The 24,679-nt window shown below is 40.9% G+C and overlaps 1 protein-coding gene across 1 annotated transcript in view; it reads left to right on the top strand.

Moving 5' to 3' along the window:
- LOC137256481 (sodium-dependent proline transporter-like) overlaps positions 1–24,679 on the top strand; it is a 39,202-nt gene that overhangs the window by 8,522 nt on the left and 6,001 nt on the right. Inside the window, exons 4-11 of the mRNA XM_067794318.1 lie at positions 13–292; positions 3,156–3,288; positions 3,669–3,803; positions 4,918–5,021; positions 5,399–5,523; positions 13,953–14,065; positions 14,212–14,343; positions 22,289–22,388. Coding sequence (XP_067650419.1) covers positions 13–292; positions 3,156–3,288; positions 3,669–3,803; positions 4,918–5,021; positions 5,399–5,523; positions 13,953–14,065; positions 14,212–14,343; positions 22,289–22,388 — 1,122 coding nt within the window. The remainder of the gene's footprint in view (positions 1–12; positions 293–3,155; positions 3,289–3,668; positions 3,804–4,917; positions 5,022–5,398; positions 5,524–13,952; positions 14,066–14,211; positions 14,344–22,288; positions 22,389–24,679) is intronic.

A 24,679-nucleotide genomic window follows, 5' to 3' on the forward strand; every position in this document is an offset into this window, starting at 1 on the left:
TTTGTCCACCAGGGATTGGTGTTGGCGCTGTGGTGGTTACATGTTCTTACATGCCCTATTACAACCTTTATCTGGCCTGGCCGATCTACTACATGGTAAAGTCCTGCTCCAGCGTCTTGCCCTGGACAACTTGTGGCAACAGTTGGAACACAGACCTGTGTGTGGAAGAAGTGAATGCAGTCTACGCCATCAATGTGACAGCCTTGGCACGGAATGCATCAGCTACAATCAGAACAGCCAAGCTGTGGGAAAATATGACTCTGGCTCATACACCAGCAGAGGAGTTTTGGCAGTAAGATGCATGAACTGGCATTCGTCAACATAAATTCTGTTTTCCATGTCAACATAGGACAAAACTGTGAAACTACGATGCAATTACAACATCACTGTCTAGCATCCGTCTTTAGTTACATGGCGCCCTTGACGAGCCTCCTTCTCGTGGTGGGTGCTGGATAAAGCTATATAGCTAAGAGCTAGTCAGTCCCGCGTCCGGGGGTATTTGGTCCACCAACCTATTTGTCCTGAGTTGTGCCACTGTGTTGGTAGGGGAAGGGATTCTGGTGGTTGAGGACGTGGGAGCCAGGAACAGTGTTCCTATAGCTCAACATATGACTTCGGTCTTAACATCACCTAGACGGGTGGTCGAGAGGGCCCAGTTCAGACAACCGACTGGTCGCGACAAGCCCTAAGGCATTTACATTATGTTATGTTCCACTAAATTTTTGAAAATATTAAAACGTGTCTTTTTAAGTGAAGGCTAATTTTTAGGCCATTAGAATTTCAAGTGCACAATTTCATACATGTTCTTGCCTAGAGTGGCCATGCAGGAAGCAAATGTATTGTAAGTCCCCTTGGTCTCTAGTATGATCTATATCTAACCCGTATTTCATATTGTCTTGTCTAAATAGTGATATTAGTTTTAAATTTCCATACTAGTTTTAAATTGTATTTGTGATATTCTAGCTCTTTTACCCTTCTTTGACGACAGTTGCTGCAGCATGCAGATGCGCTTGTATTTGTCCATGCGGTACTCCTGTGTGGGTAGGGAGCTCGGATGAAGGAAATTACTCATTCAAAATGGCTCCCCCCTTAAAAGCGAAACTTCCAGTTGAGAACGACGATGAACAGAGACACTCACGAACAACAAATTACTGGCCCCGTTTCATTGTGACTGAAACTGTTGATAAAACGTATCTGAAGTTAAATCCCTTCGCCATCTCTAAGTGCCGTATCTAATAATTAGTGCTCAGGTTCACTGTTAATTAAATGTACCAGGAGACAATAAGCATCCAGTCCTCTGTCAACTGATTCTTGATATTGTGAGAGATCGGGATCGATTCTTTACCATTATGGTAGAAATTTATATTGTCTCAGAAATGAAAGAACAAGGTGTCACCTATGCAAAAAAAAAAATTACCACTCGTAAAACCTCGGACGCCCATCAGACAAACACATATCTATTTTCGTTATCTGTTTTGGTTTTCATCCCCTATTGCTCCTAAATCAATAAAACCTGGACACTGCCATGTCAAAGCTAACACACATATTCCCAACCCTCTCAGATGTTTCAAGTGTTAGAAGTTCAGGAACGCTATGAATACTGCAGTGAGAAGACGCACATTAACTACAAAAAAATGCGCAAACACCTCTGGAGCTCAGTTGTCTTCCTCTAAGGCCTGTTCAATATGGAAACAGCAAAGTGAACTAAAGAAAATTACATTCAGTAGAAACATCGGTTATGCAGAAGCGAAAGAAAGAGACTTGTTCAAACTCCATATGTGTCAATTACCAGACGACTTTCTGGCGCACCCTGTATCTCGTAAAAGGCCTAACGGCATCAATAACGTGCCGGACAGATTTGATATGGGTGAAAACTGACACTCCTGAGATTTTTTCCACCTGAGCAATCCACACAGGCAGCTGCAATAATTCCAAGCATAACCTAAATCCAGTCTGAATCAGGAGGTCATCATGACTCGTCTGTAGCACGAGGGAAATCATCGTCTCAACCATCAGCTAATATGAAACAGGTTAGAAAAAGTAAACCTAAACCAAGACCAGAGTCTCCTAAAAACCATCACAGTGATAGACGGATCAGACAATCAAAATAAACTAGGGTTCACTTGAGGATATGGAGTTTCCGAAAATGTCCCTCCAAGAGCACATAGTTTGTCTCCCTAAAACAATGATGGGTGGAACCGCAATCACTCCAAACTCTTCCCCAAAGCATATGTTATTCCAATACAGTGATATAGCGGAACTGTAGGGTACTCAAGATTAATTTTGATTGAATACATTTATATGTACAGGACTGTATACCGTCATTATTCTGTCTACAAGAAACGTATCTAAATTTGAAGTACGTCAATTCAATGGTTACCAGTGTTTTGGTGTTTCTTTCCTGCAGGAGATAGAGCCACTGGAGGATCGTATAAAAGTACACAGTGGAATTCTATTTGTAATCAATAATCAAATGCTAGGCCTATATAAACAATCTGGAGATAGAGATAGTGTTCTATTGTCACACATATCTTTCTGGTCAGGCACTCGCGATATCTTGTACGTTCCAATCAACTACTACAAAGGAACAGAAAAGGACATTGACAGCAACGTATTGCTGACTATAACTTTGTTTCAAACATTTAGCTCTGAGCTCCAGATTTTCTTCAGGCGAGTTGTTTTCTCCGCCCGAGGTTTACCTTGAATTAGGACATTCTGGAGCCTGGGTCAACTTGTTCTTGGTTGTGCTTGTTAGATCAATTCATGATTTCTAACCCGCATATACACTTCAATCACTTTTACCTCAATCATGGGATATATGTATTCTGGTTTTATACTGTCCTCTATAGATGCTTCAGAATTAATCACTAGTTGTTCATATATAGCTGTGATATTCCCATGGTAAACTGTCCTTCGTTGACAGCTTTTAAAATTCACATTTGATTATCGTAAATGTCCTACATGATTTAGTCACGATATATATGGCTGAAATATTGCAAATGTGACAAAATGTTACTCAGACATCAGGTACTACGGTAAAATCGAATCGCAACCTGTTGCTTGGTCATGTTTTTATGGAAGGTTTTTTTGGGGTGTCTTTTGTCTATGTCTTTTTAACAAATGACACTCACTCACTCACTCAATTTGCCTTTCAGGTACAATGTACTGAGTGTCTCAACTGGTTTGGAGGATGTGGGATCTGTGCAGTGGCACATAGTTGGATGTCTGTTTGGTTCATATGTAATAATATGTCTATGTTTAATTCGTGGAATCAGATCATCTGGTAAGGTAATTAACTTGTACTACATACGATTGCTACTACCATGCCAACATCAGAAATAAACACTCTGTAAAAACAGCACCCGCCTGTTTCAGCTTATTTTAATGACTTATGATGCAAACCCATTTGTAAAAAACATCCCTCGGGATGTTGTATTCGTCAAGTTTATTACTTTCTTCCTCGCATTAGTTCACTGTGTTCACACATGTCATAAATGGTTTCTAGACAAGTCCTGAGATACTCACCTGAAAAGCTTTTCTGTCTCTGGTACATCAATACCACACATGCGTTGGATACCAGGTGACAGAGCCACATATGTAGTTAACGATTCTCAGCTTAGGCGTTTGTGTTTATATTAATAGCTCAATGATGTTTTCCTGTTTGGCAGGCTGTGTATGTCACTGCACTTCTCCCGTACATTCTCCTCGTATCTATCTTCATCAAAACAGTGCTACAACCAGGTGCTGTGGATGGCTTACACTTCTACGTTGTGCCTGACTTCAGTAAACTGCTTGATATACAGGTGTGTTACGTAATGTTTCCTGATGCGCTAGGCACTTTGAGACCTCAAAACATTTCTTGATGTTCATGTCTGCCACGGTATGACTGAAGTGACCTAAACGTTTACCTCACCCACTCCCTTGCAAGACATTACGGTGATTATTTTCACATCTGTTCCATATCCTGCCTTATGTCAACTATCTTGCAAAACATCACGGTGATTATTTTGTTGGACAGAAATTAGTTAATGCACCACGGATTGGTGAGAAAGACAGCCTGGTCCCAATGCAGCTCAGGTTTAGACCTTTGATATGGATGGCTAATTTCGTTTATTGCTAAGTTCACGGCTAAGATGTCTGAGTGTTGCCAGTTGATGGTATGGTCAGGATTCTTAACTATGTGTTCAGAAAGAACTGATTTCAAGTCTGAGTCCGGATGGAAGTAGATCTGCCAGTCTCACCAATGTAAGTGTGACCACAGTTGCATTCCAGCTTGTAGGCACATGCTATTGCGATGGGAGTGATGTTGCAGCTGCCTTTGCCAGTTCCCTTCTAAAAGGTGTTTAGGTCCCTAGCGAATGGGAATGTAGCATGTGTTGAGGATTGCATTTGGATTGGTATTGGTGTTGGTTTTTAATAGTTGTCTCGGCTAGCTGGTTGGTGGAGTTATGGATGGAGATATCTATGAAGGAAATAAACAAATCTACAACATTATGACTAACCAAAGTGCCAGCATGAGCGTGCGCAGTTACGTACCAATGACATGTGTCAACCTAATCAGCGAGCCTGACCATCTGATTCCATTAGCCGCTTCTTCTACCATACCAAGTGTTATGTATTAGTTTAATACCGGTTTAAAGTGATACCGACGAGCTATAAACAGGGAACACCCTAAACTGCAAGTCAACCAAAAACAAACAACATTAAGCATGGGGCAAAATGCTAAAACGCCGACCAGGTCGATAACATAATAACCTTGCCAAACTTGATTCAAGCTGATTTACAACAACACCCTTCACTATACATTATTTTTCACTATCGCATTTAATGTTTGAATACCATTCCATAACAATCACTTGGAGAATTCATGTTTGCAAATATCTATATATATATATCTATATATTTGCAATGGTACAGGTGTGGCTGGAAGCATGTCTGCAAGTGTTTTATTCATTAGGACCTGGCTTTGGGCTGATTGGTACCGCAGCGAGCTACAAAAAGTTCCACGAACCATGTCTCAGGTGAACAGCAATCATACTCGATAATAGAGAATTTGGCAAATGTATTATGATTTAACTTACACACAAAATGATAATAATTTTCTCAAACACTATTGTGTGCATGTCAGCTCGAAAAAGAATATATGTGGCAAACGGATTACCGTTTCTTTGCTTTTATGCAAATGGAAGCGGACACATTCATTACATGGCTTTCATGACCATTAATTGTTTGTGAGAGGGACATTCAATCGGGCTCTTCTGTTGATGTGATAAATTTACAAACATCTCTCTTAGTCAAAGGAAACTGATTTGAAAGACGCTAGTCCATGTTAACTATGTCAAGACCAGATGCTCATATTAGTGTGAATATAAGAAGATATGAACTTTCATATTTACAGAGATTGCCTCATATTGACATTAGTCTCGGAGGGAACCAGTATATTCTCTGGCTTGGTGACCTTTGCTACCCTCGGGGTCATGTCACAGAAGATGGGTGTTCCCATTGAAACCGTTGTATCAAGTGGTAGGTATGCTCTAGTGAGTGGTACGTCCACATCATTCACAGTACATGTACATAAAACTAGACACTTTTTTAATCGTAGAATACATATGAGTCGATTTCTAAAGTTGATAACGGCGTATGTACGCAACTGTACTTAAACTCCCATGGCCCTTAGTATGGTGATCAACCGTCAACTGTTGACAATATATAGCCTGATTTTACCTTGTATTGCATTCTATGGCTTTAATATGGAATCCGAGAAGGGACATTGTCGCGTTGTCGCATTGTCGCGTTGTCGCCCTCTCAAAAACAAGCAAAATGAGGTGAAAATTAACCAAAGCGCGACAATGCGACAATGCGACAACGCGACATTTCGCCTGTTTGTCGCATTGTCGCGATGTCGCGTGTCGCGTTTCGAATAACATTTACTCTGTTCCTCCAAAGTGCGACACGCGACATAGCGACACTTTTCAAGGTCAAAATATGTCGCGTTGTCGCATTGTCGCCCTATCTAAGATATGTAAGAATTCACTAAAACGCGACACGCGACAATGCGACAACGCGACATTTCATCAAAATGTCGCGATGTCGCACTGTCGCGTGTCGCGTTTTATTAAAATATTGACCATAGTGTGCATTTAACAAATTAACTGAAACGCGACACGCGACAATGCGACAAAATGTATGTCGCATTGTCGCGTTGTCGCCCTTTTTGTTACCTGTGCGCATGTGTAGAAAGTAAATTAATCTACGCATGCGCAGAAAATGTTATACTCTATTCCATACTTCACTGGTCTTTCGTTACCTCCAATGGTTTTTGAAATGAAGTAGTGCCCGAAATGGCCTTTTCTTCTTGAACTTAATGCAAATCTTTCTTTATTGTTTTACATATTGCAAATGTATTTAGCCATTCAAGTGTGTTCTAGCAGCAAAATGAATTAGTAGCGCAACTATTCATTGTAATCACGGCGCACTGTACCCCTGTCATTCAAGGCCGGGCAATTTGCTGAGCAGTTAGTCTCTTAGTCACACCAGATAGTTATTACCATACGTTCGAATACCAGCACCATACACATTAATCACGTTGGAAATTTCGATGACAGGTTGTGATTACAGGTTGTGAAAAACTATAATATTGTTAAAATTCAAGCCACATCGGCAAATTCATCAGGTGATGTCCTCGAATGGGTCACTATGTTCCAAAATGTGGCTCCTGACAGTTTCGTGGTACAGTCCTGTCGGACGCTGACGAATTTGTCTGGGATCTGCCTCTGTTCAGCCAGCAGTGGATGGATACCAAGTAGAATTAGATATCACTTAACCATCCGTCACCTCAAGGACAGTTTTGGTCGACTTTGAACGTGATAATGGGAAAACGCCTTACAAATGGACTGTTAGCAGTAGGATATTAGAAACAATGACATCACTTGGTAGAGTTGCGTACACTTGTAGTGCCAGAAACCAGCTTTCCCTCCCTCACTCCTCTTACTCTTCTCGCCGCTCCACTCCACTCACCCAAGGGTTATTGGTATAAATAGCACGGTATTTCATTACAATCATGTATTATGATGCCCGTTTTCATTTCTGTTTGAATCCTATATTATTAATCCTGCACACAGCCTGATTCACAATATGCCTCATAATTTGTTCATACGGATACTAGATCCAGCGATATACATGTACTTGTATCGTTTTAAACCTACGGCTGTTATATCAAAAAAAAAAATTCAGCAAAAGGGTCAGTCTGAATAGAACCATTCCGTTAAGCAACGACACTCAGCCACTCTGGACTTCACGACTAGATGTACGTTCATTTATCATTGTTCTGATGTCGATCCCTGGATATCTGAACCCTTTAAAAATATCGAAAAATAATCATGCTTGTCATATTTTCTTTTTACATTCCGCTGTAACTACTACAATTTTGATGAAATGTCGTATTCACGCATTACCGCGCGTCGCGCTTTGTTAAAATATTGACTACAGTATGTATTATAAGTCAGATATTAACTAAAACGCGACACGCGACAATGCGACAACGCGACATTTTGATGAAATGTCGCGTTGTCGCATTGTCGCGCGTCGCGTTTTGTTAAAATATTGACTACAATGTGAATTATAAGATATTAACTAAAACGCGACACGCGACAATGCGACAACGCGACATTTTGATGAAATGTCGCATTGTCGCATTGTCGCGCGTCGCGTTTTGTTAAAATATTGACTACAGTATGTATTACAAGATATTAAGTAAAACGTAGTCTGTCGTACAGACCCTGAGGTATATATATCCAAGAGAGCCCAAGCAAGTCTAGAAAATGTGGCAAGTCTAGATTTTCATAGCTTCAGGGTCTGTACCAATCTGCTGAATTCATAGCCTGTATATGGTTTAAAATTATCAGTTGATCGCTAGCTGTCACTGGTGTTTAGTATAAATTCATGGGGAGGCTCCCATACAGCTCCGCCATCGCCCCACACTTGGCTAAGACCTCGTGCCCTGTCCTCTCACCGCGAGGCAACATGTGTCGGGTTTTATTCAAGATTCCTGATCTTCCTTCCTGGAATTCTTCCCTCAACTCACAATGTCATCGGTAGACTAAGAACTACTCTCTCAAATGAACATATTTTACTGGGAAAAGGTCATAGTGAAAAAATAAGAATAACATAACTAGGATTGCCTCATGGGCAATACTGACGGTCTTCAGACTTCCTCCATACACCCTCCGAGGCTATCTTCACTTGAACAGTTTCTTTGGACGCCAGCTGGACCATTGCGGTAATTTTTATATTCATTTGGCACTGAGTCAACACTGCTGACACGACCACATAATTCACAAACTGCAGAAAAAGACACTGGATGGCAAAGTCAGATATACAAAGTACTGGAAAGATTACAACCTGACATTTCCCATACACTGTTTTGTTTGTGGGTCATAGGTTCCAAATTGGGTAGGTCGATGCTCATGCTGTTGATCACCGGATTGTCTGGTCCAGATTCGATCATTTAGAGACCACAGCCATATAGGTGGAATAGTACTGAGTGCGGCGTAAAATTCAACTCACTCACTGTAACAAAATCGACTATTTCCTTAATCCTCATGTATTTCTGTGAACACTCGCTGCTATGCCAGTGTAACGCAGAAATACGACTGAATGTGGCGTAAAGCAATATACAAACTAGTGGAAAGATTAGAATCTGACATTTCCATACCACTAATACTGCTGAGTGCGGCGCAAAGCAATATACAAACTAATAGTTTCCACATTGCACAGATCGATGCTCATGCTGTTGATCACTAGCTGGAATAATGCCCAGTGCGGCGTAAAACTCAACTCACTGACTTTTACACAATCGACTTTTTCCTTAACGCTCATGTATTTCTGTGACCATTCATTGTTAACCCAGTGTAATGCAGGTGAAGGGAAACTCGAGTTGTAATTTGAGTGTGCCAAAGCGGCGTTCAAAATAGATATCTGCTTGTCACAGCCGGACGGGAACATTTTGTTAAAACTTGAGTTGATTCAGGCTGGAAATGTACAAATTTTCTTTCCGTCGTAATTGTGACGTAAGTATTAATTTTTTACATAACCATAATGTGAAGCAAAGATGTTCGCCGTTCAATTAGCTACAGTTTGGTACCCTGAACGATGAAATCCAGTGTGTTTTCGCAGAGTTATGACATTTTAATGAACCCTGTGAAACGTTGACCAACTTTCAAGGGCGATAACTCCGAAGCTATGTAAGATATCACGATGCCTTGAACAAATTAAGCTTTCCAGTGTATGAGCTTTCTAATGGTGTAACAAATGGTGATTGTGCTATATGCCGTTCTGGAAAAGAAGGTTTTCAAAGACAGGCACTGGCAAAACGCGAAAATCGGCGAAAATTTCAGTTTTTTCAAAATAGCGGAAAATCTGTCACGGCGGCCAACTTCCACTGTGCTTTGAGTCGATGGAGAATGATGTTGTCTCCCTTGTGTGAAAATTTGGTTAATTTATCTCTTATAGGTTCCGAGATATTCAGGGTGAAAGATTTTTACATTTTGGGTTGTCTGCCCTTACCGGAAGACGGTAGAAGTTTTTTTCCATTGTATCAATTTCAGCATACAGGCTATCATCCCTGAAAGTTTGATCGAAATCCATCCTGTGGTTAGGTCACGAGAGCTGGTACAATATTCGTACAAATAATAATAAGAAGAAGAAAATGAAAAATGTTCGGATAATAACAGTAGGTCTTCCAGACTTTCAGTCTGAAGACCTAATAAAATGGAGACTGAGACCTTCTTCACTAAGCCTTCTTCAGAAGCTAAGGGAATCTAGATTTGCCACATTTTCTAGACTTGCATGGGCTTTCTTGGATATATTTGCTTCAGCATCTGTACAACAGACTGGGTTTTTTTTATCTCAGTTCTTTTGCGACTTCAGTTCCACAGGACAGGTACAAATCGATGGCAGTCTTTTCAAAGGGTTTTACAAGACGGCACAAAGTATCGTCGGTATGAGTGGCCTCGTGAACATTTTCTACACGCTGTGTGTGTTGAACATTTTCTGTTAACTGTTACTTGAAAAACATTTCAATCAAAGACATGGATGGCTCTCTTTTACTACTTTCAATAAACAGTTTTCTCCTGTACCATGCGATTTCAATCAAACTGCCGTATATATTGCAGACAGAATATTTTGATTTGACAGAAAAATTATATTTGATATCTTTGTTGGAGTTTTGGATACATCCAGTTTTCCAGCCATAGCATTAGTCTCAAGAGATGCTAACCCTGAGCTCTGTGTTTGCTACAGTTGATACTTCCCCAGAGCTGCTCACACCACACTGAGAGGGAGTAGGGGTCCGGCTGGGTAGGGTGATGTTGGGGGCAATAAAAAGTCCTGAAAATGAAGAAAGTCTCAGGACTCCATTTCATTATATTATTTTTTTTTACCTATGAACGTTTTTCAGTAAAATATGTTCATTTCAGAGACTAGTTGTTAGTCTAACTAAAACGCGACGCGCGACAATGCGACAATGCGACATTTTGACGAAATGTCGCGTTGTCGCATTGTCGCGTGTCGCGTTTTAGTCAATAAGTTATAATCCATACTGTGATCAATCTTTTAACAAAGCGCGACGCGCGACAATGCGACAACGCGACATTTCGTCAAAATGTCGCGTTGTCGCATTGTCGCGTGTCGCGTTTTAGTCAATATGTTATAATCCATACTGTGATCAATCTTTTAACAAAGTGCGACGCGCGACAATGCGACAACGCGACATTTCGTCAAAATGTCGCGTTGTCGCATTGTCGCGTGTCGCGTTTTATTAGTTACGGCGGAATCCAAACACTATCACAAGCATGAATATTTTTATATGCTTTTTAAGAGCTGAGATACCCGTGATTCGAACTCAGAACAATGATAAATGAACATCCATGTTGTGTTAGTGTGTGGGTTAAGGGTGCGTGGTTAATGGAATGCCGTATTCAAACTGTCCATTTTGCTGAAGAATATTATGATTCAGTAGGTGCATGTTTGAAACGATACAAGTATATAAGTATCGCTTGATCAAGTATCCATAAGAGAAAAGTATGAGATATATTGTGAATTATCTCATATCAGGGTTAATAAGACAGGATTCAAATAGAACTAAAAACAGACATGACAACACATTATTGTATTGAAATACCTTGCCAATTTGCGAAGCTTCCCAAACCTTGAGAGAGTGCAGCGGCGGAGGAGTGAGGAGTGGTGTGGAGCGAAGCGGAGAGAAGTGGGCTAGGGTGGAGTGGAGTAGAACGGAGCGCCGGAGGAGTGAAGGAGGAGGAGGGTAGAGGAGAGGTGTGGTGTGGAATGGATTGGAGCGTCGCAGAGTAGGGGGAGGGAGGGAGGGAGACTTGGTTTCTGGCACTTCAAGGGTACGCAACACTACCAAGCTATTTCATCGTTTCTAATAAACCATCCCTCCAAAAGAAACGCATAGGTGATTTGTATTTTTACAACTCTTCTGTTGCCAGGCGTCTGAATGTTAGTCGGAGCAAGATATAATGACTTGCAGCTCGTTGCAGCCAAACAGATGTAAGAAATCACCGCCCCTTTTCAGGCAGACCTAGAGTTACCACTGCAGCTCAAATAGGTACATGCGGGTACTACAGTTGCGTGATGGTACTCCCACGGGTGAGAGCACAACAGCCAGGGCACCTGGGCTTCAGAGGATGTCAGGTCAAACTGTACGGAACAGGCTGAAAGTGATTCGTTTGAGAACCAGAAAACAAGACGTCGGGGTCGTGCTACGTCGTCATCAACGTCTTCGCTGTCTAGAAGTATATTATATGCTTTATAGACATTACCTTCTTCTAAAGCACATGCACTCATTACTGAAGTAAAATTCATGCACTAAAGTCTGTTTATGGACGAGTTATATACTTTTCTCAACAGATTTCTCGTCTATGCGTTTACTTCTTGGGATAGTATATCACAATGATAACAGTCCATTTGTATGGCGTTTTCCCATTATCACGTTCAAACCGACCTAAACTGTCTTTGACGTGTCGGGTAGTTACGTGATATCTCATTCTACTCGGTATCCATCCACTGCTGGCTGAACAGAGGCAGATCTTGAACAAATTCATCAGCGTCGGACAGGACTGTACCATGAAACTGTGACAGGAGCCACATTATGGAACATAGTGACTCATTCGAGGACATGACCTGATGTTTCTGCCGATGTGGCTTGAATTTTAAAATATTTCAGTTTCTCACAACCTGTCATCTGGATATCGGCGAAATGTTCAAAGTGATTAATGCGTATGGTGCTGGGATTCGAACTTATGATAATAGTTGTCTGGTGTGATTAAAAGACTAACTCTACACAGCAAATGCCCCGCAACCGTGTGCCGTGATTACAATGACAAGTTGCGCAAATAATTGTCTTGCTGCTAAAACACACTTCATTGGGTAAATACATTTATATATGAAATAATTTTCAAACCAACAATGAAGATTTGCATTAAGTTCAAGAAAAGCAGCCCAACTGCCATTTCGAACACTACTTCATTTTAAAAATCATTGGATGTAGCAAAAAGACCATTGAAGTATGAAATAGAGTTTAACTTTTCCTGCGCATGCGTACTATAATTGACTTTCTACGCATGCGCACCGGTAATCGAAAAGGGCGACAACGCGACAATGCGACAATGCGACATTTCAATATGTCGCATTGTCGCGTGTCGCGTTTTAGTAAATGTTTAGTTTTTTCTTTACACATCTTAGATAGGGCGACAATGCGACAACGCGACATATTGTGACCTTGAAAAGTGTCGCATTGTCGCGTGTCGCACTTTGGAGGAACAGAGAAAATGTTACTCAAAACGCGACACGCGACATCGCGACAATGCGACAAATGGGCGAAATGTCGCGTTGTCGCATTGTCGCATTGTCGCGCTTTGATTAATTTTCACCTCATTTTGCTTGTTTTTGAGAGGGCGACAACGCGACAATGCGACATCGCGACAATGTCCCTTCTCGGATTCCATACTTTAACTCCCATTACTAGTTTTAAATTCGAATCTATGGTGATCATGAAAAAGTATTTTATCTCCTTCACTGACAGGTTTTCACAGTTTACGTTCAGTTACTATATATTCAGTTAATTGTTCTCGTCACGATATGGCTGAAAAATTGCTGATGTGATGTTACATTTTAACTCACTTACTCAGTCACAATAAAGCGTGTTGTCAGCTTTGAGTTTTCGTTTACCCCACTTTCAGCAATGTTCCAGCTTTATGTCTGTAAATAATCGAATCTGGGCCAGACACTCCAGTGATAAACAGCATAAGCATGAACATTTTTGACCGGATGACATGTGTCAACCAAGTCAATGAGTCTGACAACACGATCACGTTATTTACATCTTGTGACAAGTATAGTCGCCTTTTGTGGCAAGCACTGGTTGCTGAATATCTACTCGGGTGGTTGTCAGAAATACTGCTTAATACTGTAGTTCACCGTTTATCAAGATTTAGTCAAAATGTAATACTAACTTCTGATATGTAACAGTTCGCACACGTTGCTTCTCAGAAATCCTTTCGCGGCTCACACTTACAGAGCACGTTGTTATCTCTAGAGATTTCAAAGCGTAGAATCCAGCATTTATCGAAAATAGTTTGACTGGGGTAACGGCGTAGACACTCACCATGAAGCCTTCAAAATCAGTGACCAGCATAATGAATGTTCTTTCTTATCATATGCTACCGTGTTTCAGGCGAACGATTGACTTTGTGTTGCACGTATTTCAACATGCGTCTCGGGTAGGTTAGAATAAAGACATAGTCTGAGCGTAATACAATAGTGACAGGGACACATGAACATGATTCATTCAGGATCATACAATGTCCTCATAATCTTATCACAGAGGTATTTTTTTTCTAGAGTAGATCATAAATCGACATTTTTCATTAAAGGTCCAGGTTTGGGATTTGTGACCTACCCAGAAACCCTGGCACAACTGCCTCTTCCTCAGCTGTGGTCCTTCTTGTTCTTTCTGATGCTGCTGACAGTTGGCCTGGATTCACAGGTAATATCTACCCAAAGAAGTCTTTAACATTACAACCAGCTCACTTCCGAAGGTAGCATATAGTATAGTACAAATTAGTGGAACTGATATCAGTAAATATGTCATTGGAATCATCAAAGTGCACGATCGACTGATGTTTCTTTCAGTTCATGGGTGTTGAAGTTGTTGTCACTGCTCTGGTTGACCAGTATCCAAAACAACTTGGCAAGAGGAGGGTCCTTGTAACCGGGGGATACTGCCTCATCGCATTTCTTATTGGAATCATCTTCTGCACGCAGGTTAATATACACATTATATATACAATATCTTGACGGGGCATATCCACCATGAGTTCCGCACACTGAACCCGTGGGTGGAATTGAACATGGGTACATGGTGTGACTAAACAGAGAGGTAGTACAGTAGGAGCATGATATATTGATCACGTAATCCTTTCAAAACACCGTGTGACAAGTTTTTTACCCAATAGCAGTGTGATATATATTGTCTTGATAAAAGCATTGAACGCAGTGGCGAAAAAGAGGCTTAGAACACTGTGTGGAAAGTGAATTAATTATACACAACTGCCGTTCCAAGGTCATTGTGAGATACGAGGAACCCAAGACAAAATCGTTCCTTCCTGATCATGAATGTCTGTTTGCCTATCTGATGAAATATACATTATTAGTAACACGGTGTTGTGAAAGTATGTAAGGGACTGTATAGGCAATTTACAAGAGTCTTACAGACACCTATACCCTTTCAACGCACTGTGCGACAAAGTTATTACCCTTAAGATCTTTTAAATAAGCTTACCCTGAAACAACAACCTTCAACCTTCGGCAGAATGAGACTCAACACAATTTGCCATGATTTTTTCCTGAACGGTTTTGAAAGAGAGATAACTCCCGATGGCTTAATTTATTATAAAAAATGATCGAGTTTCTGGTTTTGTTAAACGACAAGTGAAATGCAGAAATGTTTTATTTTTGGTATACATTTATTGATACAAGGAAATAAGAAAGTATTGGAAAATTTTATTGTTCTGTTTATACACTTAGTTGTAAACATCAACACTAACATTTTAAAGCGATCAGCCGTTTGGCAGCTATACTCCGTCCAAGGTCAAGGTCATTCGTACAACATGTGTAGTGTGTCACATGACAGACTTGTCGGGGTGTACAGTTCGTACAACATAGCATATCCGGCTTCATGGTTTCGTGTGCTTTAACTATTAACCGGCACCCATGGCGAGCCACCTCCTCGTGGTGGGTGCTGGGTAACGCTAAGTGCTCGCCAACCCCCCGTGTGGATCCGGGGGCATATTTGGTCCACCAATCCGTTGGCCGTGGGTTGCGTCCCTGTGTCGGTGGAGGAAGGGATCCTGGTGGTTGAGGGTAATTGGGGCCTCGAACCACGTTCCTGTTACTCAACACACCACTTTGGCCCTGACTTCACCTAGACGGGTGGTAGAACTGGCCCGGTTCTATCAATCGGCTGGTCACGCCATGCCCTGTGCATGGACAAACTTCCTCAACAATTATTGTGCATGTTTGTACATTTGTGACAATGAGCGTTTGTTATTATCATACTCTATACTATAATAATTTGCCTAGAGTCCTATGCCAGAAGGCGGTGGCTCATGGGCCAATCTAGTGATGTTGACCTCCGAATGATGTATGTCTCTAATTTCTTGTCTAGGGCCGAACCAGTCTGGCATTGAATTGGTAGACAAATACAGCTATTCGTGTCATATTCGCTGGAGTATACCATCCCTGTATCCCTGGTGTCAGCATCTTGGATACCCGTTGCTAATAGACACCGTCCTTGTTGACACTCCACGGTGGGTGGGGAGCAGGGATGGTGAATGATTTTCCTTTCGCCATGACTTTCCAACAAGCTGGTTCAACTCGACATGACAAAAAGCGAGGTCTGGACGAACTAGATCGTCCATCCGACACTAATTCAACTACTGATTCCTGGGCTAGATATCTAGTGATCGAAGCAACTGATTTTATGCCTATCAAACTCAACCCATTTGCCGTGTCAAAAGCTATCTATGGGATCTGTGGGGAGGTGAAAAATGTCACCCGTCTCCGTAATGGTTCACTGCTAGTTGAGTGCGCACGGAGACAGCAATCTCTAAATCTTATGTCTGTTAAAACATTTGCCAATATAGAGGTTGCTGTGTCCGTGCACAAAACTCTTAATTCTTGCCGTGGTATCATACGTGACAGGGCACGCTGTCTGTATGATATGAGTGAAGAGGATATTGCAGCTGAGCTTGAAGATCAGGGGGTTACAGCAGTGAAACGTTTCACCATTAAAAAGGATGGAATTGTAACTAAAACAAATACATATCTCCTAACATTTGCCAGACCTTCTTTACCACAGTCCATTAAGGCAGGATATCTTAACATCGGGGTGGATGTGTATGTCCCCAATCCACTCCGGTGATATAGATGTCAACAGTTTGGTCATGGGACTTACTCATGTCGTAATCCTGCAGTATGTTATCGCTGTGGCGGTCCTCATGATGGCACAGGTTGCGAAAATGATCTCAAGTGTGTTAACTGCAAAGAGACTCATGCTGCTTCTTCAAGGTCATGCCCTATATATCAAAGGGAATCGAAGATAATGAAAATAAAATGTGAAAAAAATCTCTCTTATTTTGAAGCCAAAAAACATTTCACCACTCAACCCCAGTCCTCAACCCCATCAAATATAACATATTCTGCTGCAGGTACCCGTTCTGTAGCAATGTCCTCAGCTGCATGTCAAACTGATTTGACCTGGGTCAAATCAGAAAAACCTGTGTTTTCATCTAACAAACCTGCTTCTGAACCGAAAGAATCTACTGCCCCAGTCACTCAAACAACGTCTGAGTCTCAGACAGAAATTCAGTCTGAGTCATCACAAATGACTGCTTCGCCACTAGCCACATCACAACCACCCACTATTCCAGTGAAAAAGCAGAAAGGTAAAAAATTAAATAGGAAAGAAACACATGTTGTTCCTCTACAAAATAATTTTGGGCCTCTAGACATGGAGGTGACCCCGTACTCACAGGACGAGCGGAGGTGCTTACCCCCGTCACGTTCTCGCGAAAGATCGCCAATTGAGCCACCATGACTCAGCTGGCCAGTATAATTCAATGGAACTGCAGAGGGATTAAAAATAACTTTAACGAGTTACAGTCACTCGTACAAGATCATCAACCGTCGGCATTCTGTATCCAAGAGACATATCTTAAAGATACAGATAATTTTAAATTGAGACAGTATGATGCTTACCATTCTTTTTCTCCTCAGGGGGATCGTGCAACTGGAGGAGCTTCTATTTTAGTACATCACAACGTCATCCATAGCCCTGTCGCTCTAAATACACAATTGCTAGCTGTAGCTGTTCGTATTACTTTGCACATGGCGCTGACATTGTGCAGTTTGTACGTACCGCCCTCTTCAAATATTCATAAATCGGATCTTCAAAATCTATATGATCAACTCCCGAAGCCATGTTTAATCATGGGCGATCTTAACTTAACGGACACAACCCACTTTGGGGAAGTGTCAACACAAATACTAAGGGTAAAATCATCGAGGATTTCATATCCGATAATAACTTATGTATTTTCAATGACGATTCAGCTACTTACCTACATCCAGCTACGGGAACGTATTCTTCCCTGGATATATCATTTGCCGACTCAAATTTGTGTAATGAATTCGAATGGGAGGTGTATGATGACCTGTGTGGGAGTGATCATTTCCCAACTATTCTTAAAGGCATTATCCCTGGAGATGATCCACCCTTATCCAGACGGAACTTCAAGAAGGCTGACTGGTCCTTATATAAAACACTTTGTATTGATCATTTAAAACCTGATGTTTTTGTAAACAGCCAAGATCCTATACAGCTGTTTTCAGATATAATCAATAACATTGCTGACCAAACTATCCCCAAGTCCTCTGCAATTCCACATGTTCGCAAACCATGGTTTACTAATGACTGTAAACAGGCCAGAAAGAGTAGGAGGAAAGCGGAAAAATATTTTCGCCGCCACCCTACAGTACATAATTTAGATAGAGTAAAAATTTTAAATGCCAAGGCTCGACGCACTTTTAAACAGAGTAAGCGTCTGTCTTGGAGGAACTACGTTTCCAAAATTAATTCCCGTACACCTATGTCTAAGGTGTGGAATATGATACAAAGAATTAAGGGCAAAGGTTCCAGATCTACCGTTCATCATCTGAAGGATGGTGACCGGTTATTAACTGATAAATCTGATATTGCCAACAAGCTTGGTGAAACTCTCGCCAAACATTCTTCTTCGTCCAATTACGTACCTGAATTTCAACACTACCAGAGTGAGTGAGTGAGTTTAGTTTTACGCCGCACTCAGCAATATTACAGCTATATGGCGGCGGTCTGTAAATAATCGAGTCTGGACCAGACAATCCAGTGCTCAACAACACGAGCATCGATCTGCGCAATTGGGAATCGATGACATACGTCAACCAAGTCAGCGAGCCTGACCACCCGATCCCGTTAGTCGCCTCTTACGACAAGCTGAGTCGCCTTTTATGGCAAGCATGGGTTGCTGAAGGCCTATTCTACCCCGGGACCTTCACGGGTCCAACACTACCAGAAACAGCAGGAGAAGAAGAGAATAAATTTTACTTCAGACAATGGCGAAGACTATAATGAATTATTTTCATTACATGAGCTACACACTGCCCTTGAGCAAGCTCATGATACAGCGTCAGGTGCTGATGGTATTCACTATCAGCTCCTGAAACATTTGCCCAAATCATGTTTGGAAACAATGCTAAATATTTTTCATTCAATATGGACTTCAGGAAATTTCCCGTCTTCTTGGCGTAATGCTATTGTAGTTCCTATTCCAAAACCTGGCCGGGATCATACTGATCCGTCGAATTACAGACCAATTTCTTTAACGAGTTGTGTCTGTAAAACCATGGAGCGTATGGTAAACAATCGATGAACATGGTTTCTTGAAACTAACAACCTTATCACAAATATTCAGTGTGGTTTCAGGAAGAATCGCAGTACCATTGATCATTTGGTACGTTTAGAATCCTTTGTAAAAAATGCATTTATCAATAAGCAACATGCTGTATCGATCTTTTTTGATCTCGAGAAAGCATACGATACCACCTGGAAGCATGGCATTTTAAAGGATTTACATGGTTTCGGTTTAAGGGGTCGTTTACCTCTTTTTATATCGCAGTTTTTACAAGGCAGGCAATTTCAAGTCCGAGTAGGTTCTACCCTGTCTGATCATTATAATCAGGATCAGGGTGTTCCGCAAGGCAGCATTTTGTCTGTGACCTTATTTAGTATCAAGATCAACAGTTTATCCAAGGTTTTAAACGATTCAATAGATGGATCACATTTCGTGGATGATTTTAATATTTCCTGTCGCGGTAAGAATATGCATACTATTGAACGGCAAATGCAATTGTGTTTAAACAAAATAAATAAATGGTGTCTTGAGAATGGTTTTAAATTTTCTAAGACAAAAACTAATTGCATCCATTTCTGCCGTAAATATAAACCACATAAGCACCCAGAATTATTTTTAAATGGCACTCCTATCAAAGTCGTTAAGGAGGCCAAGTTCTTAGGTTTGATTTTCAACTCTCATTTAACTTTTCTTCCGCATATCAAATCCTTGAAAACTAAATGCCTGAAGGCACTTGATCTATTGAAAGTTGTGTCAAACTCAAAATGGGGAGGGGATCAAGCTACGCTCCTGCACCTATACCGTTCACTTGTCCGTTCGAAGCTGGATTATGGCTCCATCATTTATGGTGGAGCCTGTAAAAGCAATCTAAAACTCCTTGATTCTATCCACCACCAAGGTCTGAGACTTTGTCTTGGGTCGTTCCGAACTTCTCCTATTGACAGTCTCTATGTCGAAGCCGATGAACCATCTCTTACACAGCGCCGTATCAAATTAGCTTTACAATATATTACAAAACTATACTCTAACGAATCCAACCCTGCTTTTAACTGTGTTTTCGATCCTCTTTATGAGCATTTATACAACAAAAAGCCTTCTCTTGTTCCGCCTCTTGGGCACAGAATTAAACCATTCATTTCTGCTGCCGGCATTGAGCTGAAAAGTATAGCGCCTTCTCGTCTTCTTTCTTCTCCTCCTTGGCAATTAGTGAGGCCACAAGTTGACCTCACATTAACAAAGTTAAAAAAATCAGACACAAACGAATTACAATATAAACAAGAGTTTATGCAATTAAAAAATAATTATAGTACACACAAATCCTTATTTACAGATGGGTCCAAGGATGGTGGCACAGTTGCTTGTGCCACTGTCATTGGATCCAGGACAATATCTTCTCGATTACCTGATAACAGCTCCATTTTCACTGCAGAAGCAAACGCAATATTAACAGCTCTTCAATATATTCAAAGACATCCTAATCATGTACAGTATATAATTTTTTCTGACTCTCTTTCTTGCCTTCAGGCTATTAAAAATTTGTCTTGTAAACATCCACTTTTACTTGACATAATTGAATTGTATAATGATCTTGCAACTGGCCAGTGCGACATCGTCTTTTGTTGGTTACCCAGCCATGTAGGTATTTCTGGGAATGCAATGGCCGATCTTGCTGCTAAGGCTGCACTCAACAAATCTGTGACACCACTTCTTATTCCATACAGTGACTATAAAGCTAGCATTAGAACGTACATTCGTAATCTGATACAAACGAAGTGGGACACCCAAGTGGGAATAAATAAATTACATGCCATAAAACCTTATATTGGTTACACCCACTTGGGTTGTCAGTCCAGATTTGAAGAGGTCATTATGCGACGATGTCGCATTGGCCATACGCGCTACACCCACAGTTATTTACTGAAAGGCGATGATCCTCCGTTTTGCATCCCTTGTGATGAGAGAACCACGGTCAAGCATATCCTGCTTGACTGTGTTGAATTCTCCATCATAAGGGATAACTATTTCAATGTCAAAACAATGAAGGATCTTTTTAGCACAGTTAGTACTCATTTAATTCTTGGATTTTTAAAAGAAATTGATTTTCTTATTGAATTGTAATTGATATGTTCTGTAGATAGTTGTATTTTAATGATTGGTAGTTTAAATTAGTAACTTAGATTGTTAGTGGCTGTACCCTCAAAGGGGGTTGAAGTATTGTAAAATTATTGTCCTCCTGAGAGGGTACGTAAGTCCAATACACTCATAGTCAATTTAAATCTACTACAAGTTTTTAATCGTAGAATATTTGTTCTTTTAAGTAATGGCTAAATTTCAGGATTATCGCCAATAGCTGAGGGGATGGTGTAAATCCAGCTAGGGTTCATGCAGGTAGCAGAAGTAATGTAAGTCCCCATGGACCTTAGTATGGTGATCTACCTTCAGTTGTTGGCGATCTATAGCCCCGGTTTTATGTTGTATTGTCTTCTTTAATTCCATTGTTTTAACTTTCAATGCTAGTTTTATGTTCTGTGATACTCTAGTGTTTTTACTGTCCTTCGCTGACAGGTTTTACTTTTTCTCTTTTTTCATCCTAACATTACTATAACTTATATTGTTCTCGTCACGATATGGCTGCAATATTGCCGATGTTACGTTAAATGTTAACTCACTCACTCACTTTAACTATTAACCAGTCAAAATTGTCTTGAGGGCAATAAGATTAAATATGTGACAGAGAAATTCTGTTGGAACTTCCCGTGTCATTAGCAACAACGTCTTTTTTCAGCTCAGCCAAAACATCTCACTGAACCACCTTGACCTTTGTAGATCTGAATCTTTAATTCCATGTCACTGACCTCCAGTAAGCGACGTATGCCTTGCTTGTATATTTTGCTCGTATGACGATGTGCATGCGTGTGTACGTGTCGCTGCTTATGCTAACCCAGACATAATGTGTTTTTTATGTCAGCTTACTGAGATACGATTCTCCACTTAAGCATGAATGCCCCACTAAGACACATTGCCGGCCTGTCCTTGTACCCATCTATGCACACCGCCAGGCAGGGACTAACAAATTCCATATTTAAACGTCTCTTGGTATGACTCTGTTCGGAATGGCAACCACGACATTCCCCTCTCCATGTAAATTCACATCATACGGCGTTATGTTACCGCCTAACTTAAAAATGCCTGCTATCGTTCAGTGAATTCTTCTGGCACAATGCAATGCTCTCTCGTATCGTATAAATGTATTGCAGGGAGGCCCGTACATGTTTCAACTGGTAGACTGGTATGTTGTCTCCCTCGGACCAATAGTGATATGTACACTGGAGTGTGTTGCCGTGGCCTGGATTTATGGTATGTATATCAGGAGACAATCGTGATATGTAGACATTCTGTCATGAAACTTCGCCAAAACCGCATAATAGGTGGTTCAAGGGAAGCTACTCTTTCTCGCTGCATCTGACATGCAAATGCGGGCCCACATCCAAAACTAAATAACATTTGAAACGTGGTTGGGTAGAACGTGGTCACATATACCTGGCACGATAAAACAGTCTAAGGGCCACTTACTGATGCAATGTACATGAAACAGTTATTACAAAGTGAAACAATAGCAAACGACTTGTGTGGCCATTAACATTCACAGAAGTATAATAAAAGTAATCATGAAACACGATACCTTTGACGCCATTGGTTGAGTCTTTGAACTTTAAGGCCATAATGACAGTCATATATGTTGAATGTAAGTCTGTTTGGCACAATGACCTTTCGTGAACTTAAGTGAGAGAGTTATAAATTTAGCGTCACATCGGCAATATTTCAGTGAATTTAAGAGCTGTGTGACCTACTTTGTCCGGATGGATTTGAAATTTAAGCCGCTGTAGCACTAAGGTGATCGTAACTCCCATACTTTAACATAGACTTACGCCTGCTGTAGCGCTATTATCTTATTGATGCACGAGGCCTGGACTGGTTAACTGAGTCGAATGTAATGTTATAGTCTTTAGCGTAGCGTGAGGTTATAAATGAAAAAGATTGAGCTGTCATAATTGCACTATATACCTCTGATTTTCCAACATACCTCAGTATCTTTATATCCATAACCGCGTTATTAGGATGTTGGTATTGTTTAAAGAAAACACAGTGTGTTGGGAATCAGAGGTATATACAGTGATTATCTCTAAAAAAGATAAGAACGGTGCAAACTGCTTGACGACGGGCCTTCATGAAGCCCGTTGTTATGTGACGTCATAAGTAGCTCAGCTGTTGAACTTCAATCACCTATGGCTCGTTTGAGCTTGATCTCATTATTGACGATATATTTGGCTCACATTCGCCACACGTTCCTGTGCCATTATGAACTTTCTTGCCTCTGCCAACCATATACCAATTGTGCCATAAATGTACAACATACAGCAATGGAAATATCGACTGGAAAGCTAACGTTGTTGAGCACTGACAAAGCGTCGGCTGGCAGTATGAGCAAAGGGTCAAGGTCGAATGTCGTCACTCTCAATAGTGACGTCATCTGTGTTGATCTATGACGTGACTATACTTGTAAAAAGTGTGTCAGTGACCTCCGTCGTTTGTTGTTTGCAGTAAATGCTTCTTAGCCGAGGCCTTATTCTTATTTTATTAAAAACTCTGTTCATTTTACGCTATTTTTCAGGGCATTACCATTCATCTGAGATGGTGTATGCTTGATCTGCTACCCTTACCTTTAATTTTCTGGATCATGTTCCATACCTTTGACATTGGCGTTCGTGAATTTATTTTCGAGACAAAATTTCGCCATGATTGGCGCTTGTTTTGCTTAAAAGTACGCCGGGCTTTTGCATTGAGTATTTTAAATTTATTCAAATTACGGACCATTGGATGACGACGGAAATATTGCTCAGCCTTCTTCCGTGCCTTCCTAGCTTGTTTGCAGTCTGCAGTAAACCAAGGTTTACGTATGTGGGGAATGATAGAGGATTTCGGAATACATTCATCAGCTATTTTGTGAAGCCTATCGGAAAAGCGCTGTATGGAGTCGGGAACATCAATGAAAACATCTGGTGTTAGCTTTTCTGAACAAAGAATTTCATAGCGAGCCCAGTCTGCTTTAGCAAAATTCCATCTTGAAGACGGAGGAACATCAGATGGTGTAATTGACTTTAATACAGTAGGAAAATGATCGCTACCACAGAGGTCATCATGAACTGACCATTCGAATTCATGTAGTAAATTGGAATCAACAGCTGATAGGTCCAAGCAGGAATACGAGCCAGTTCCAGGGTGTAGATAGGTTTTAGTACCATCGTTAAAAAGGCATAAATTGTTATTTGAGAAGAAATCTTCAAGTAATTTTCCTTTTGCATTAGTGTCATTACCGTCCCAAAGTGGGTTATGACCGTTCAAATCACCCATTATTACACAGGGTTTGGGAAGGTGGTCATAAAGTGCCTGAAGATCAGACTGGTGAAGAGAATAGGACGGTGGGATATACAAAGAACACAAGGTGAAAACAATATTCAGTGTCAAACGTACTGCAACAGCTTGGAGAGGGGTGTTCAGAGAAACTGGACTGTGAATTACCCCCTGTCGTACCAGAACAGAAGCACCTCCGGTTGCTTTGTCACCTGCAGGTTAAAAGTAATGGTACG

This window comes from Haliotis asinina, chromosome 11 (assembly GCF_037392515.1).
Source record: "Haliotis asinina isolate JCU_RB_2024 chromosome 11, JCU_Hal_asi_v2, whole genome shotgun sequence".
Lineage (NCBI taxonomy): Eukaryota > Metazoa > Mollusca > Gastropoda > Lepetellida > Haliotidae > Haliotis > Haliotis asinina.